The sequence below is a fragment of the Scyliorhinus canicula genome, chromosome 2 (genome assembly GCF_902713615.1).
Source record: "Scyliorhinus canicula chromosome 2, sScyCan1.1, whole genome shotgun sequence".
NCBI lineage: Eukaryota > Metazoa > Chordata > Chondrichthyes > Carcharhiniformes > Scyliorhinidae > Scyliorhinus > Scyliorhinus canicula.
In genome coordinates, this window is record NC_052147.1 from 262,748,170 (window position 1) to 262,763,833 (window position 15,664).

Here is a 15,664-nt window from a genome sequence, read left to right on the forward strand (position 1 = left end):
ATAGATCAATATTGACACTGCCCAATTTTACCATTCTTTTCTAAATATCCAATTACCGTATCCTTTATAATAAATGCTAACATTTCCCCTACTAATGACGTCAAACTAACATGTCTGTAGTTCTATATTCTCATTCTTCTTCTCTTCTTAAATTGTAAGGTTACATTTGCCACATTCCAGTCCACAGAAATGTTTCTAGAATCTAAAGTATTTTGAAAGATAGCCACCAATGCAAACAATTTCACTCTAGCCACTTTTTTGAACACACAGAGATGAAACTCATCTAGTCCAGGGGATTTATTAACCTTCAATCCAGTTAGCTGCAAAGTATTTCTGAGAGATTTACTGTATCTTTTTCCGTGAAAACAGACACAAAGTAACTGCTTGGCTTCTCCGCATTTCCCTGTTCTCCACTCTACATTCTCCTTTCCAGTAGTAATCACCTGTAATGGGCCCACATTTGTCTCAGCTTATCGTTTCCTTTTAACGTACCTAAAGAAGCTGTTACAGTCCGAATTTATGTTCCTCACTAGTTTGCATTCATATTCTCTTCTCCCTTTCAATCAGTTTCTTCGTCCTCCTTTGTTAGGTTCTAAATTGCTCCCAAACCTCAGGCTTACCGTTTTTTCTGGCATCTTTCTAACTTCTTTCATTCACCAAAGTTCGCTTAACCTTCCTTAAGGGTGTCTGTGTCTTAGAGAATGTATATCTGTTGTTGACCATGTAGCATTTCTCAGAAACTAGCCATTACCTGTGTACTGCCAAATCTTTTAGTCTATTTTCCCAATCCACCAGAGCCAACTTTCCCCTCATATCCTCATAATTTTCTTTCTTCAGATTTAAGATCCTAGTTTCAGAATTAATTATATTGCATTCAAACTTAATGCAAAATTCCATCATATTATGGTCACTATTTCCCAAAGGCACCTTTGCAGCAAAGATACTAATTAGCTCTTTCTCATTACATAATCTTACATTTAAAAAAAATAAATTTAGGGTACCCAATTATTATTTTTTTCCATTTAAGGGGCAATTTAGCATGGCTAATCCACCTACCCTGCACATCTTTGGGTTGAGGGGGTGAAACCCATGCAGATATGGGGAGAATGTGCAAACCCCACATGGACAGTGACCCAGGTACATAACCTTACATAACTTTATTTTACTTGGCATTAACCTAATTCCCATAACAACCCAGTTTGCTACCCACTCAGTCTGCACCTTACAGAAGCATAGTCTGCTGACCATACACCCCTTATTCACTTAAGGTACAATTTCTATACTATACTAAAACTTAAGAACAGAATAAACCAGAATTAGGTGATTTGGCCCATCGTGTCTGCTCCACCATATGATCATCCCTATTGGCATAGGGATAAGAAAATTAGGGAAGTAAACACGTGGCTAAGGGATTGGTGTGGGAAAGAGGGATTCCACTTCATGGGACATTGGCATCAGTTTTGGAACCAGGGGGATCTGTACCGTTGGGACGGTCTCCACCTGAACCGATCTGGAACCAGTGTTCTAGCGAAGAGGATAAATAGGGTGGTCAGTAGGACTTTAAACTTCTGAGTTGGGGGGAAGGGAAAGTGAAAGCGACAGGGAGCATGGAGTTAAATGGCAAGATACGCAGGAGGATAACATGTAGGCAGGTGGATTTAAGCTTGAGGCAGACTAAGAATGCAACAAAAAGGAAGGATAACTTTGGACATCTTAGGATTTCCAATATCTGTAATGATAAGAAAGTTAGCATTAAGGCACTTTACCTGAATGCTCGTAGCATTTGTAACAAAGTAGACGAACTAATGGCACAGATCATCGTGAGTGATTATGATGTGGTAGGCATCACAGAGACATGGCTGCAGGGGGTTCAGGACTGGCAGTTAAACATCCAAGGATATACAACCTATCGAAAAGACAGGGAGGTGGGCCGAGGGGGTGGGGTTGCCTTGTTAGTTAAGAACAACATTAAATCTATGGCACTAAACGACATAGGGTCGGATGATGTGGAGTCTGTGTGGGTAGAATTGAGGAACCACAAAGGCAAAAAAACCATAATGGGAGTTATGTACAGACCTCCTAACAGTGGTCAGGACCAGGGGCGCAACATGTACCGGGAAATAGAAAAGGCATGTCAGAAAGGCAAGGTCACGGTGATCATGGGGGACTTCAATATGCAGGTGGATTGGGTAAATAACGTAGCCAGTGGATCCAAAGAAAAGGAATTCATGGAATGCTTACAAGATGGCTTTTTGGAACAGCTTGTCATGGAGCCCACAAGGGAGCAGGCTATTCTGGACCTAGTGCTATGTAATGAACCAGACTTTATAAAAGATCTTAAAGTAAGGGAACACTTAGGAAGCAGCGATCATAATATGGTTGAGTTCAGTCTGCAGTTTGAAAGCGAGAAGGCAAAATCGGATGTAATGGTGTTACAGTTAAATAAAGGTAATTACGAGGGCATGAGAGAGGAACTGGCGAAAATCGACTGGAAGCAGACCCTAGTGGGGAAGACAGTAGAGCAAAAATGGCAGGAGTTTGTATGCATAATTGAGGACACTGTACAGAGGTTCATCCCCAAGAAAAGAAAGATTATCCGGGGAGGGATTAGACAGCCATGGCTGACAAAGGAGGTCAGGAAATGTATCAAAGAAAAAGAGAGATCCTATAAAGTGGCCAAAAGCACTGGGAAATCAGAAGATTGGGAAGGCTACAAAAACAAACAGAGGTTAACAAAGAGACAAATAAGGAAGGAGAGGATCAAATATGAAGGCAGGCTAGCCAGTAATATAAGAAATGATAGTAAAAGTTTCTTTCAATACATAAGAAACAAACGACAGGCCAAAGTAGACATTGGGCCAATTCAAACTGATTCTGGAAGGCTAGTGATGGGAGACGAGGAAATGGCTGGAGAACTTAATAAGTACTTTGCGTCTGCCTTCACAGTGGAAGACATGAGTAATATCCCAAAAATTATAAAGGGTCAGGGGGCTGAGTTGAGTATGGGGTTGCCATTACAAAAGAGATGGTGCTAGAAAAGCTAAAAGGTCTTAAAATGGACAAATCTCCTGGCCCCGATGGGCTACATCCTAGTGTTCTGAGGGAGGTGGCTGAAGAAATAGCGGAAGCGTTGGTTGAGATCTTTCAAAAATCACTGGAGTCAGGGAAAGTCCCGGACGATTGGAAGATCGCTGTTGTAACCCCCTTGTTCAAGAAAGGATCAAGACAAAAGATGGAAAATTATAGGCCAATTAGCCTAACCTCGGTTGTTGGTAAAATTCTAGAATCGATCGTTAAGGATGAGATTTCTAAATTCTTGGAAGAGCAGGGTCGGATTAGAACAAGTCAACATGGATTTAGTAAGGGGAGGTCGTGCCTGACGAACCTGTTAGAATTCTTTGAGGAGGTGACAAGTAGGTTAGACCAGGGAAACCCAGTGGATGTGGTCTATCTGGATTTCCAAAAGGCCTTTGATAAGGTGCCACACAGGAGGCTGCTGAGTAAGGTGAGGGCCCACGGTGTTCGAGGTGAGCTACTGGCATGGGTTGAGGATTGGCTGTCTGACAGAAGGCAGAGAGTTGGGATAAAAGATTCTTTTTCGGAATGGCAGCCGGTGACCAGCGGTGTCCCACAGGGTTCAGTGTTGGGGCCGCAGCTGTTCACCATATATATTAATGATCTGGATGAAGGGACTGGGGGCATTCTAGCGAAGTTTGCCGATGATACGAAGTTAGGTGGTCAGGCAGGTAGTGCTGAGGAAGTGGAGAGGCTGCAGAAGGATCTAGACAGTTTGGGAGAGTGGTGCAGGAAATGGCTGATGCAATTCAATGTGAGAAAATGTGAGGTCTTGCACTTTGGAAAAAAGAATCCAAGCATAGACTACTTTCTAAACGGTGAGAAAATTCATAATGCCAAAGTACAAAGGGATCTGGGAGTGCTAGTCGAGGATTCCCTAAAGGTAAACATGCAGGTTGAATCCATGATTAAGAAAGCAAATGCAATGTTGTCATTTATCTCAAGAGGGTTGGAATATAAAAGCAGCGATGTGCTACTGAGCCTTTATAAGGCTCTGGTTAGGCCCCATTTGGAGTACTGTGTCCAGTTTTGGGCCCCACATCTCAGGAAGGACATACTGGCACTGGAGCGTGTCCAGCAGAGATTCACACGGATGATCCCTGGAATGGCGGGTCTAACATATGAGGAACGGCTGAGGATCCTGGGATTGTATTCATTGGAGTTTAGAAGGTTAAGGGGAGATCTAATAGAAACTTACAAGATAATACATGGCTTAGAAAGGGTGGACGCAAAGAAACTGTTTCCGTTAGGCGAGGAGACGAGGACCCGTGGGCACAGCCTTAGAATTAGAGGGGGTAAATTCAGAACAGAAATGTGGAGACATTTCTTCAGCCAGAGAGTGGTGGGCCTGTGGAATTCATTGCCGCGGAGTGCAGTGGAGGCCGGGACGCTAAATGGCTTCAAGGCAGAGATAGATAAATTCTTGATGTCGCGAGGAATTAAGGGCTACGGGGAGAATGCTGGTAGGTGGAGTTGAAATGCCCATCAGCCATGATTGAATGGTGGAGTGGACTCGATGGGCTGAATGGCCTTACTTCCACTCCTATGTCTTATGGTCTTATGGTCTTATGGCTAATCTGATCCTCGCCTCAATTCCACCGTTCTCCCGGTTCACCATAATCCTTCAACCCATTACCAATGAAAAATCTGTCTAACTCCTCCTTAAATTTACCTACTGTCCCAGCATCCACCACACTCTGGGTAACAAATTCCACAGATTCACAGCCCTTTGAGAGAAGTAGTTTCTCCTCAATTCCATTTTAAACTTGCCACCTCTCATTCTAAGACTATGACCTCTCATCCTAGAATGCCCCACAAGAGGAAGCATCTTGTATATCTGAATTTGATCTCCTTTTACTCTTCTAGATTCTAGAGCGTTTAGGCCTAAACTGTTCAATCTCTCTTCTGACGACAAACCCCTCCTCTCTGAAATCAACCTAGTGAACCTCCTGACATGCCTCTAATGCCACAACACCTTTCCTCAAATATTGGGACCAAAACCGTGCACAATACTCCAGATATGGTCTCATCAATGCTTTGTGTAGTTGCAAAAAGACTTCCTTACCTTTATACGCCACTCATTTAGCTATAAAAGCCAACATTCCATTTGCTTTCTTTATTATCTGCTTTACCTGCATGGCTAGTTTTCTGTGACTCATGAACGAGGACCCCCAGATCCATCTGCAATGGAGCACCCCGAGGTCTTTCCCCATTTCGATAATAAGTTGCCTTCGACATTTCTCCGACCAAAATGCTCACACTTATCCATGTTAACCTCCCTCTGCCACATTTTGGCCCACTCTCCTAACCTATCTATATTCATTTGTAATGTTCTTATTTCCTCATTGCAACATACTGTCCCACCTATTTTTGCATCGTCTACAACTTTGTTACTGTAATTAATTCCCAGCAATTTGACTTTGGCAATTTGAATAAGCTAATTAATTTGGAGTAATGAATCGTGCAACTGAAAATCTGGTAACATTTGTAACCGAGGCAAAAAGATGTATTCACTTAATCGTGCTAAATGCAGCACTCACTATCTGCAATGAATTTAGGAAACAGATGTGTTTAAACAGGGAGTGTGGAAGGAACACAGAATGTTCAGGAGATATGCACTGATGGCAGATACCAATAGTTGCTCATATTCCTCACTAACTAAAGGACAGTGACAATAAACAACTCCATGCATGTATAATAGGTATAAATAGTTTCTATGATTTCTTCAGACAATTATTATTTAAGCAGGAATAGCTGCAGGAATATGTAAATACATATTAACTGCATTAAAAGGTTACTTACATCACTGATGAACTTTGTCACTTTCTTGGCTCGGATGTTGTCTGGCGTATCAAAAATGGACGTGAACTTGTCTTTCACCTTTTCATAGTTCTTCTTATAATTCCACTGTACACAAGCAAGCATAAGATTAATTTAGAGCAATCAGATCTTGCTGAACACTGTTATCAGCAGTGTTGAAGGAGATTCCCTGTGAACTGGAAACTACCACACAGCTTGCTGGCCGATCTGCATGTCTCTGCCATTAGCTCTATGAAAACAGCACCTCGCCCTTAACCTCCCCTTGATCTTCATGACGTTGCTGTATTTGAACATTGATTGCTCACTGAAATTGGCACAGAAAGTTCAGTCTGGTAATTACAGCACAAACTCTCTTGCCCAGAAAGTAAACACGTGGGGGTCTCAATTCTTCAGGTTGTATGTTGCTTTAATTTTTAAATTCTCATTTCTCCATTTTGCTTCTTTTTTCACCACTCTATCTCTCATTCTAATCTTACTTTCCTTTAATAGCTGGACATAGCATTCATCCACTCAAGTTAACCCTCCTTCTGTGCCATTTCTCTGTTTCTTTCACAATCCTCAAATCCCATTGCCCCGTTGCCCATGCATTACCAGCTTACATAAGAACATAAGAACTAGGAGCAGGAGTAGGCCATCTGGCCCTTTGAGCCTGCTCTGCCATTCAATGAGGTCATGGCTGATCTTTTGTGGTCTCAGCTCCACTTTCCGGCCCGAACACCATAACCCTTTATTTCTTTAATCTTCAAAAAACTATCAACCCTTATCTTGAAAACATTTAATGAAGGAGGCACAACTGCTTCAGTGGGTGAAGAAGTTCCTCTTAAGGTCAGTCCTAAATCTACTTCCCCTTATTTTGAGGCTATGCCCCCTATTTCTGCTTTCATCTGCCTGTGGAAACAAATTGCCCGCATCTACCCTATCTATTCATAATTTTATATGTTTCTATAAGATCCCCCAGCATCCTTCTAAATGCCAACCAGTACAGACCCAGTCTACTCAACCTCTCCTCGTAATCCAACCCCCTCAATCCTGGAATTAACCTAGTGAATCGCCTCTGCACACCCTCCAGCGCCAGTATGCCCTTTCTCAGGTAAGGAGACCAAAACTGAACACAATACTCCAGGTGTGGCCTCACTAACACCTTATACAATTGCAGCATAACCTCCCTACTCTGAAACTCCATCCCTCTAGCAATGAAGGACAAAATTCCATTCGCTTTCTTAATCACCTGTTGCACCTGTAAACCAACTTTTTGAGACTCATCCCTTTTGCTGTTATTCCTACCAAAATGGATAACCTCACATTTGTCAACATTGTATTCCATCTGCCAGACCCTAGCCCATTCTCTTAACCTATCCAAATCCCTCTGCAGACTCCCAGTATCCTCTACACTTTTTGCTTTATCATTCATCCTAGTGTCTTCTGCAAGCTTGGACACATTGCCCTTGGTCCCCAACTCCAAATCATCTATGTAAATTGTGAACAATTGTGGGCCCAACACTGATCCCCAAGGGATACCGCGAACTACTGATTGCCAACCAGAGAAATACCCATTAACCCCACTATTTGCTTTCTATTAATTAACCAATCCTCTATCCATGCACTTTATGGGCAAAATTCTTTAAAAGCTAAAACTGCAATTGTACATCCAACATGGTAACGCAAGATGCCCCACTTCATCAACATCTGTCCCAGTGTTAATAAAAGCCAAGGAAATCAGGGAAAAACCAACCAAAGCACATGCAGAAAATGTGTTTTTTTTTTAAAAAACTACAGGACAATACGGTGAATACAGACAAAGGACAGTTAACAAACAGTGAGACAACCAGTGCTCAAATTAGTAGTGAACCTTTTAAAATTAATTCCGATTTGGTTTGTAGCTGTGAGATACTCCATTAAAATATTAATTAAGCATTTTCCAAAGAAGCAACTTTTTAAGTGATTAAATTAATGTCTAACGTAAGATCCCTCTTCAAGGAGGAGCTAAGATGTTCAATATGTCAAACCAAAAATCGAAAGGAAGTAAAGTACTTCAAAACAAGGGGCAATTTTACCTGGCTCCCTGAGATTGAGTTGCATATGGCAGTCAGCATGTCAGGACGTTGCATTTCATTGCATCCTCGCCTTAGTCTGATCTTGGCTTCAGACTTGTATGATTGCTGTCAATAAAGATGCACATGCATGCAAAGGATGATAGAACTGAAATTAAGCCAAATAAAGACACCAGCGTTCATTATCCTAGAACTCTATCACTCTATCAGTGAACTGGTTCTCACAGGCTCCACAAGGCCTACCCAATGCAGCATTTATTTGGGTAGATGGCATCCACGTACAACAGGCCAACAATTGAATGCTAGTGTTGTTGCCCTCAACTTTGATAAGGCGGAACATTCATGTTCAAGTTCCATAGAATTACCTGACTGCTTAGGTGACCTGCCCTTTTGGCCAGAAGGTTTCTAGGATAATCCAGAACCAAGGTATACTTGATCTTCTGGTTCTCATAGGAAGCTTTATATGCTCTCTGCTCAGAACATCAGATATTAGTTAAAACACTGCATTCTTTTCAATGATTACCTTATTTCAGTAAAGGCCATGGGGCTTGAGGGGAATTAACCAGTGCATTGGGGCTGAAGTATTTCAATATTTGACTTCAGGGTGAGTCGGTACCTTCAGAGATTCTGGAAAGGCTTAATCTTCCAAAGCATTGTCTGGTCAGTAATAATATCTGAAGCAAAAAGGAATCCAGAAAATCTGACTTTGGGCACCCAATAGTCAAAGAATCAAAATGTTGATCCTATTTCCAACAATTGGCCAATTGCACGATAGTCCAACCTGTAATGCAGCTGAACTCTGATTCTCTAGAAGTGAGCCTACTTTCGCTTGCCCACATTGGAGTTGCTGCAAAATCCACCGTCACTACCACAGCCAATGTAAATATTCAAAGATGGAGATCAAAGAAATATTATTCCAGCTGACTAATTGTAATGAAAGCATTCCTGACCTTAAAACGAACAAACATATTTAGCGGGATTCTCTGTACCGCCGCACTCGTTTTCTGGTGCAGCGTGCCACTGCCAGCTGCAAGATTCTCCGTCCCGGCAGCCGGCTAATGGGATTTCCCATTGTGGGCATTCCCACGCCGTCGGGAAATTCATGGGCATGAGTGCGCTGTCGGCAAAACGGATGATCCCGTCGACAAAGAATCCAGCCCATTTTCCTCATATGGTTGTAACCTGGGACTTTGGAATTCCAATAGTGTTCATGCACAAGTGATTGAATCAAAAAAAATCAACTGCGATAAGGATGCACATTGGTTTTCATTTCTGGCAAAAAGAAAAATCCTGCATATTTTTACCTCAGTTTTCACCTTACAATAACCTCTTGGTTCCTCTGGGTAGCAGTTTAAGAAAATCGCAAAGACAAAGAGAACGTGATAAGTATGGAAATAATGAACATTGTAAAAACTAAAAGGTACCTCCCACTCGTTATTGAGTCCATAATCCTAACTGCACTTCACTTCAGACAACATTTTATTAAAGGAAATTTCAAAACGTCTTCTGTCACCACGATGAGCAGCACCACCCAATGAATGTTGGGAGCAGACGTTTCTCAATCTCATGTTAACATTTTCTATTTTATTTCTCAATGAGCGAATTCAAAAAAGATATAACTTGGATAACAGATTTACCTTTTGTATATTTTTGGGGTAAAGATGTAGATTAGGAGCATCTAGGTTTTATGTTTTTATGGGTTATAAGAGCACAAGAGAGCCTCAGGAACCATGAACAAAAACAAAATTTATACTTGAAATGAAATGAAAATCGCTTATTGTCACGAGTAGGCTTCAAATGAAGTTACTGTGAAAAGCCCCTAGTTGTCACATTCCGGCGCCTGTCCGGGGAGGCTGGTACGGGAATCGAACCGTGCAGCTGGTCTGCTTTAAAAGCCAGCGATTTAGCTGAGTGAGCTAAACCAGCCCCTATTACTGAACTAACAAATCTTGGTGCTCTGATATAGGATTAATCCATCAAACAGGGAACAGTGCTAAGAGCAGCCCTTTAAAATGCTTCATTGTCACATAACTCAAAACAGGACACAACAGCAAATACGAGAAGTGGGCCGGAATGCTCTGGCCATCGGGATTCTCTTTCCCCATCAGAAGTGCACTTCTGCCGGCGGGTTTCCCGGCTGTGTGGGGTGGCCTCAATGGGAAATCCCATCGACAAGCGGCGCGAGTAGAGAATCCCGGTGCCAGCAAACAGCAGAGAAACACATGGCTGCGTGCCGGGAGAATCCAGCCCGTAATGGAAATAATACTGAATTGTCTGGGCTCTCTGGGTCAGGTCATGTGGGTTTGAAGGCTGCAGGTGGCCCAAGGGTCAAATGGTGATCACCCTGATTATAGACAAGTGTTGCCTTATTAGCTCTATCCCAATTGCACAAACCTCATCCAAAATCGCAGTTGCTGCCTTGGCATGCCGGATGTGTGGAGTATCTGCAGTGTACTTGAAGTTGTTTCTTAATTTCGCAACTGATTCCCGATACTTGTACTGTAAAGAAAAAGATATTATAGATTAATAAGCTGCACAAAACCTGAAGAATAGGACAAATATCTATTTTGTCTTTTAATCATATGATTAAAATCATATGATCATTGTGTCTGGAATCATCAAAGAACATATGCTCCTTTTGAGCATATGTTAGCATTCTGGTACTACCTTTAGTTTTGACCACAACTAACAATACTTCATCACATTGCAGCTCATTAACTAAACAGAGCCTGGCCTGGTCAGTGAAATGGTGCTTGTAACCTGGCACATGCGTACAGTTTTGCAGTGCAACTCCAAGTTCTCCTGGTCACTCAGTTAATCAATTGCTGCATTGTCTCAACTGAGATTACACTGGAGGACATAATATAAATCAAGAAATAATGGGGCCCAATGAGAAAGGTTCTACAATAATTGTGGGAAATTTTAATCTTCATGTAGATTGGATGAATCAAATTGACAAAAGTAACCTGGAACATGGGTTTATACAGTGCATTCTGGACAGTGTCTTGGAACAATACATTCTGAAAGTCTGAAGGCTATTTTAAGTCTGGTAATGTGTAATGAAACAGGATTAATAGTAAATGAATTCCTGCAGGTACTCTAGGTAAGAGATCGTAACAAGATAGAAGTTCACATCCAGTTTGATGGTGAGGAATTTGGTTCTGAAAATAGTTTCCGAAACTTAAATAAAATCAATTATAAGGGTGTAAAGACAGAGTTCGATTTCGTGAAATGGGAAGATAGGTGAAAAGGTAAGAAGGTCGAGATGCAGTGGCAGATATTTAAGGAGATATTTCATAACTCTCAAGAAAAGTATATTCCGTACTATTGGGCAGCCAATGTGTCAATGGTGCGTAAATGGGTGATGGAGGGGGGAGGGGCGGCGTGGAAAAGAATGGAGATGGCATCATGTAGAGGTACGAGCCTGGGTGCCATGGTAACTGCACCGTTGCCGCTCTCCCCTAAGAGGTTTACCACGAGCTCGGTGGTGGCGGCGACCCTAAGAATCTGGGGACAGCGGAGACGGCATTGGGGGGAAACAGGGGGCTCGATGGAGGCTCCACTGTGTGGCAACCATCGGTTCATCCCGGGGAACAAGGATGGGGGATTTAGGGGGTGGCAAAGGGCGGGCATCAGCAAATTGAGGGACCTGTTTATTGGCGGGAGGTTTGCGAGCCTGGGGGAACTGGAAGATAAATTTGGCCTTCCCCAAGGGAACATGTTCAGATACTTGCAGGTAAAGGCGTTTGCTAGGCGACAGGTAGAGGGATTCCCTCTGCTGCCGTCGCGGGGGACGATGGACAGAGTGCTTTCGGGGGTGTGGGTCGGAGAGGGGAAGGTGTCTGACATCTATAAGGTAATGCAGGAGGTGGAGGAGTCGTCAGTGGAGGAGCTGAAGGCTAAATGGGAGGAGGAACTTGGGGAGCAGATAGAGGACGGGACTTGGGCGGATGCCTTGGAGAGAGTCAACTCTTCCTCCTCATGTGCGAGGCTTAGTCTCATCCAATTTAAGGTGCTGCATCGGGCCCACATGTCCGGGACTAGGATGAGTAGGTTCTTTGGGGGTGAGGACAGGTGCACCAGATGTTTGGGAGTCCAGAGAACTACGCCCATATGTTCTGGGCATGCCCAGCACTGGAAGAATTCTGGAAGGGGGTGGCGGGGACGGTGTCGAGGGTGGTTGGATCCAGGGTCAAACCAGGGTGGGGACTCGCGATTTTTGGAGTTGGTAGAGCCTGGAGTGCAGGAGGCGAAAGAGGCCGGTGTCCTGGCCTTTGCGTCCCTAGTAGCCTGACGAAGGATTCTGCTACAGTGGAAGGATGCAAGGCCCCCAAGTGTGGAGACCTGGATCAGTGACATGGCGGGATTTATAAAATTGGAAAGGGTCAAATTTGCCCTGAGAGGATCAATACAAGGGTTCTATAAACGATGGCAGCCTTTTCTGGACTTCCTGGCTCAAAGATAGGTATCTTGGTCAATAGCAGCAGCAACCCGGGGGGGGGGGGGGGGGGGGGGGGGGGTTCCTTATTGTAGTGTCTATTCTGTAACTTTATATTGGGTTAATTTGCGTTGTTGTTAAAATGCTGTGTTGTGCATGGAGGTTGGGCGAATGTTTATGATTGTTAATATTATTGTTATTTTTGGTATTTTACTATGGTGCGTTATTGTTGTATAAATTAAAAAATTTTCAATAAAAATTATTTAAAAAAAAAAAGAAAAGTATGTTCCATTGAGAAAGAAAGATGCTATGAGAAGGATGTAGCATTGGGCAGCACGGGGGCACTACGGCGCTGAGGACACAGGTTCAAAACCAGGCCCTGGGTCACTGTCCGTGTGGAGTTTGCACATTCTCCCCGTGCCTGCATGGGTTTTGCCGTCACAACCCAAAAGATGTGCAAGGCCACACTAAATTGTCCCTTAATTGGAAAAAAAGTAATTGGGTACTCTAAATTTCTAACAAAAAAAAGAGAAAGAAGGATGCAGCATCCGTGGCTAACCAAGGAAGCGAAGGATAGTATCAATTTGAAAGAAAAGATGGAAATGCTGCAATGATGAGTGGTAGCCCAGAGGTTTGGGAAAATTTTGGAAACCAGCAAAGGATGACTAAAAAATAATAAATGGAGAAATTGGTGAATGAAGAAAACCAGCAAGAAATATAAACAGGCAGTAACAGCTTCTACAATTATATAAAATTGAGGAGAATAGCTAAAGTAAGCATTGGTCCGTTAGCATGTAAAACTGGGGAATTAATAATAAGAAACAATGGACAGGATTCTCCCAGCTCCGCGCCGGGCCGGAGAATCCCCGGGAACAGGCCACGCCGCCCCGACGCCGGCACACGATTCTCCGCAGTGAATCGGAGAATCGGCGCCATTGGTGCCGCCGTGGTTGACGCGGCGCTGGTCGCGGGCCGCTCTATGCAGCCAACCCGCCGATTCTCCAGATTGGCCGAGCAGCCGTAGGAAAGCAGCTGATTCCTGCCGGCGCCATTCTAACCTGCTTTGGGCTGGCGGGATCTCAGCGTATAAGGGTCGGGTGGCAGCCTGTTGGGGGAAGGGTGGGGGGTCAGAGCCCCGGGGGGGGGGGGGGGGGGGCTCCGATGTGGCCTGGCCCTCGATCGGGACCCACCGATCGGTGGGCTGGCCTCTGTGGCAGGGGCCTCCTTTCCTACACGCTGGCCCCTGTAGCCCTGCGCCATGTTGCGTTGGGGCCAGCCACTGCGCATGTGTGTGTTAGCGCCGGCACTACTGCACATGTCCTCGTTGGTGCCGGTACAACTGCGCATGCGTGGATCCCGCGGCGCCCAGTTCGCATACCGCTCCAGCACAGTGCTGGCCCCCTGTAGGGGCCAGTATTAGACGTGGGAGCGGCCCGTTCACGCCGTCGTAAAACACGACACTCTGCCGCGGGATTGGAGAATCCCTCCCAATGAAATGGCAACAACTTGGAACCAGCCTTTTGTATCTGCCTTCGAAAACACAGAAAGCATCCCAAGAATAGTCGGAAACCGATAGGGAAAAGGATAAAGGAACTTAAAACTAGTTGTGGGATGGGAGGGAGGGGTTGGAAAATTCCAGCTGAAGGGTCTGCAAGGGAAATGGAGAAGTTAACCAAATGGGCAGATTGTTGATTGAGAAGGGAGTTATGCGGAACTAAAGGGTAGCAAATAGATTGCCATGAATCAGCATCAACAGAAAAGAGAAAATGGGATTGAAGGTGGGAAAAAGTATTTATACATTAAACGGAAGCCTAATGATGAATAAGTCTAAAGGCTGGGACATATACTTTACGAGTGTCTGTGGTTCACAGCAGCATATGCTGAAATGAGCAGCTCTAAATAAAGATGAACATGTGGCTGCTTTATCACAACTTCACCAAGTTACTAACTTGTTCAGGTAATACATCAGTTTATACAGAGGTAAGGTGGGCCCCTACCGGGCTGTAGAGCTGCTTGTTCTGCCCCGCCAGCTTCAAATCTGGAGTGTCCCACGCATAGCACCCGATTCCTCTCAGCCATTCCAAGTCCGCTTTGTATTTAACCTAGTTAAGAAAGAATAATTTTCACTGCGAGTGTCAAATCATGCGCACTTAATGATACAATGCAGGAACACTCACGTTTTCTGAAAATGACAAATAAAAACTCGCACAGATTTTATTTGGGTACTTTCAATACTGATCATAAAGAATACTGGACTGCAAAAATAAAAACAGGGAAAAAAATCATCAGATCCAAAGGACTGCTTCCTAAAGCTCTGAAGCTTCCTTTAAAGGCCAAGAAATATGATGGTACAACACCCATTTCCCAGATGTGGGTGAGTGTGTGTGTGTGTGTGTGTGTGTGAGACCTAGATGCTCAAAAAGCATGACACTTATTCCTATTTTTGACAATTTATAGAAAATAATTGTCTGGTTAAATTAGGTGGAAAGTCAAAACAAGTGTCTAACTAAATTAATATCTCGTATGTCAGCACGCCTGAAAGTTGTAGTTACTTTCTTGCTCAATTTTAGATTTACACTGTCATTTAAAACATTTTGTGTTCATACATATGTTGAATCAACATAAATTGAAATATTTGGGTAAAAAAATGTAACAGCCGTTACTTAACAGCCAGTTTAAGATTGTAGTGGTCATTATATTCTTCTGTAAAACCCAACTAAAAGACGTAAACTTAAAGACTCACAGTGCTGACAGCATCAGATACCATACGGTGGTGGAGGGTTTCAGGTGGATCAGGGATTGATCTCCACAGCCCCAATTGTTGGATATACTTCTCCCTGTATTTGACCTGGGAGCAGAACGTTATGAAAATGTTACTGACCAGAAAAGAGGAAACTGATAAGGAAGGATTTCTCATGTTCATAAACTGACCTGCTTTCCCATTATCCACAAATGCCTGGATTCCTTGAAACCAGCCCATGTCACTGAGTTTTGGAATATATGCCCAGACACTCGCATTATAAATCTCCTATCTGTTTTTTCATTCTCAAGAATATAGTATAAGGCACAGTTACTATGTATGTTACACTTGGTTATCTTAATCCGAGCAAAGACCACTTCTGCTGTTGTTTGTCTTGAATTGATTCCATCAGCACGATATCCAGCATATCTGGCACATTTACAGTAGGGAAAACCAATGCAAAATATCCTCACCCCTAACCTCAACTCCAGAAGAACAAATGCATCTTTCAATCTGGTATAACTGAAGGAAGTTTTACTG

At 43.4% G+C, this 15,664-nt stretch overlaps 1 protein-coding gene across 12 annotated transcripts in view; it reads right to left on the bottom strand.

Annotated features, from left to right (window-relative positions):
* Positions 1-15,664, bottom strand: part of neb (nebulin) — a 361,584-nt gene that overhangs the window by 91,011 nt on the left and 254,909 nt on the right. For all 12 annotated transcript variants that reach the window (XM_038790010.1, XM_038790016.1, XM_038790008.1 and 9 more), the window contains 5 exons: positions 15,128-15,232; positions 14,382-14,486; positions 10,341-10,445; positions 7,950-8,054; positions 5,878-5,982 (listed from right to left, as the gene is read on the bottom strand). In XM_038790010.1, the coding sequence (XP_038645938.1) occupies positions 5,878-5,982; positions 7,950-8,054; positions 10,341-10,445; positions 14,382-14,486; positions 15,128-15,232 (525 nt within the window). The remainder of the gene's footprint in view (positions 1-5,877; positions 5,983-7,949; positions 8,055-10,340; positions 10,446-14,381; positions 14,487-15,127; positions 15,233-15,664) is intronic.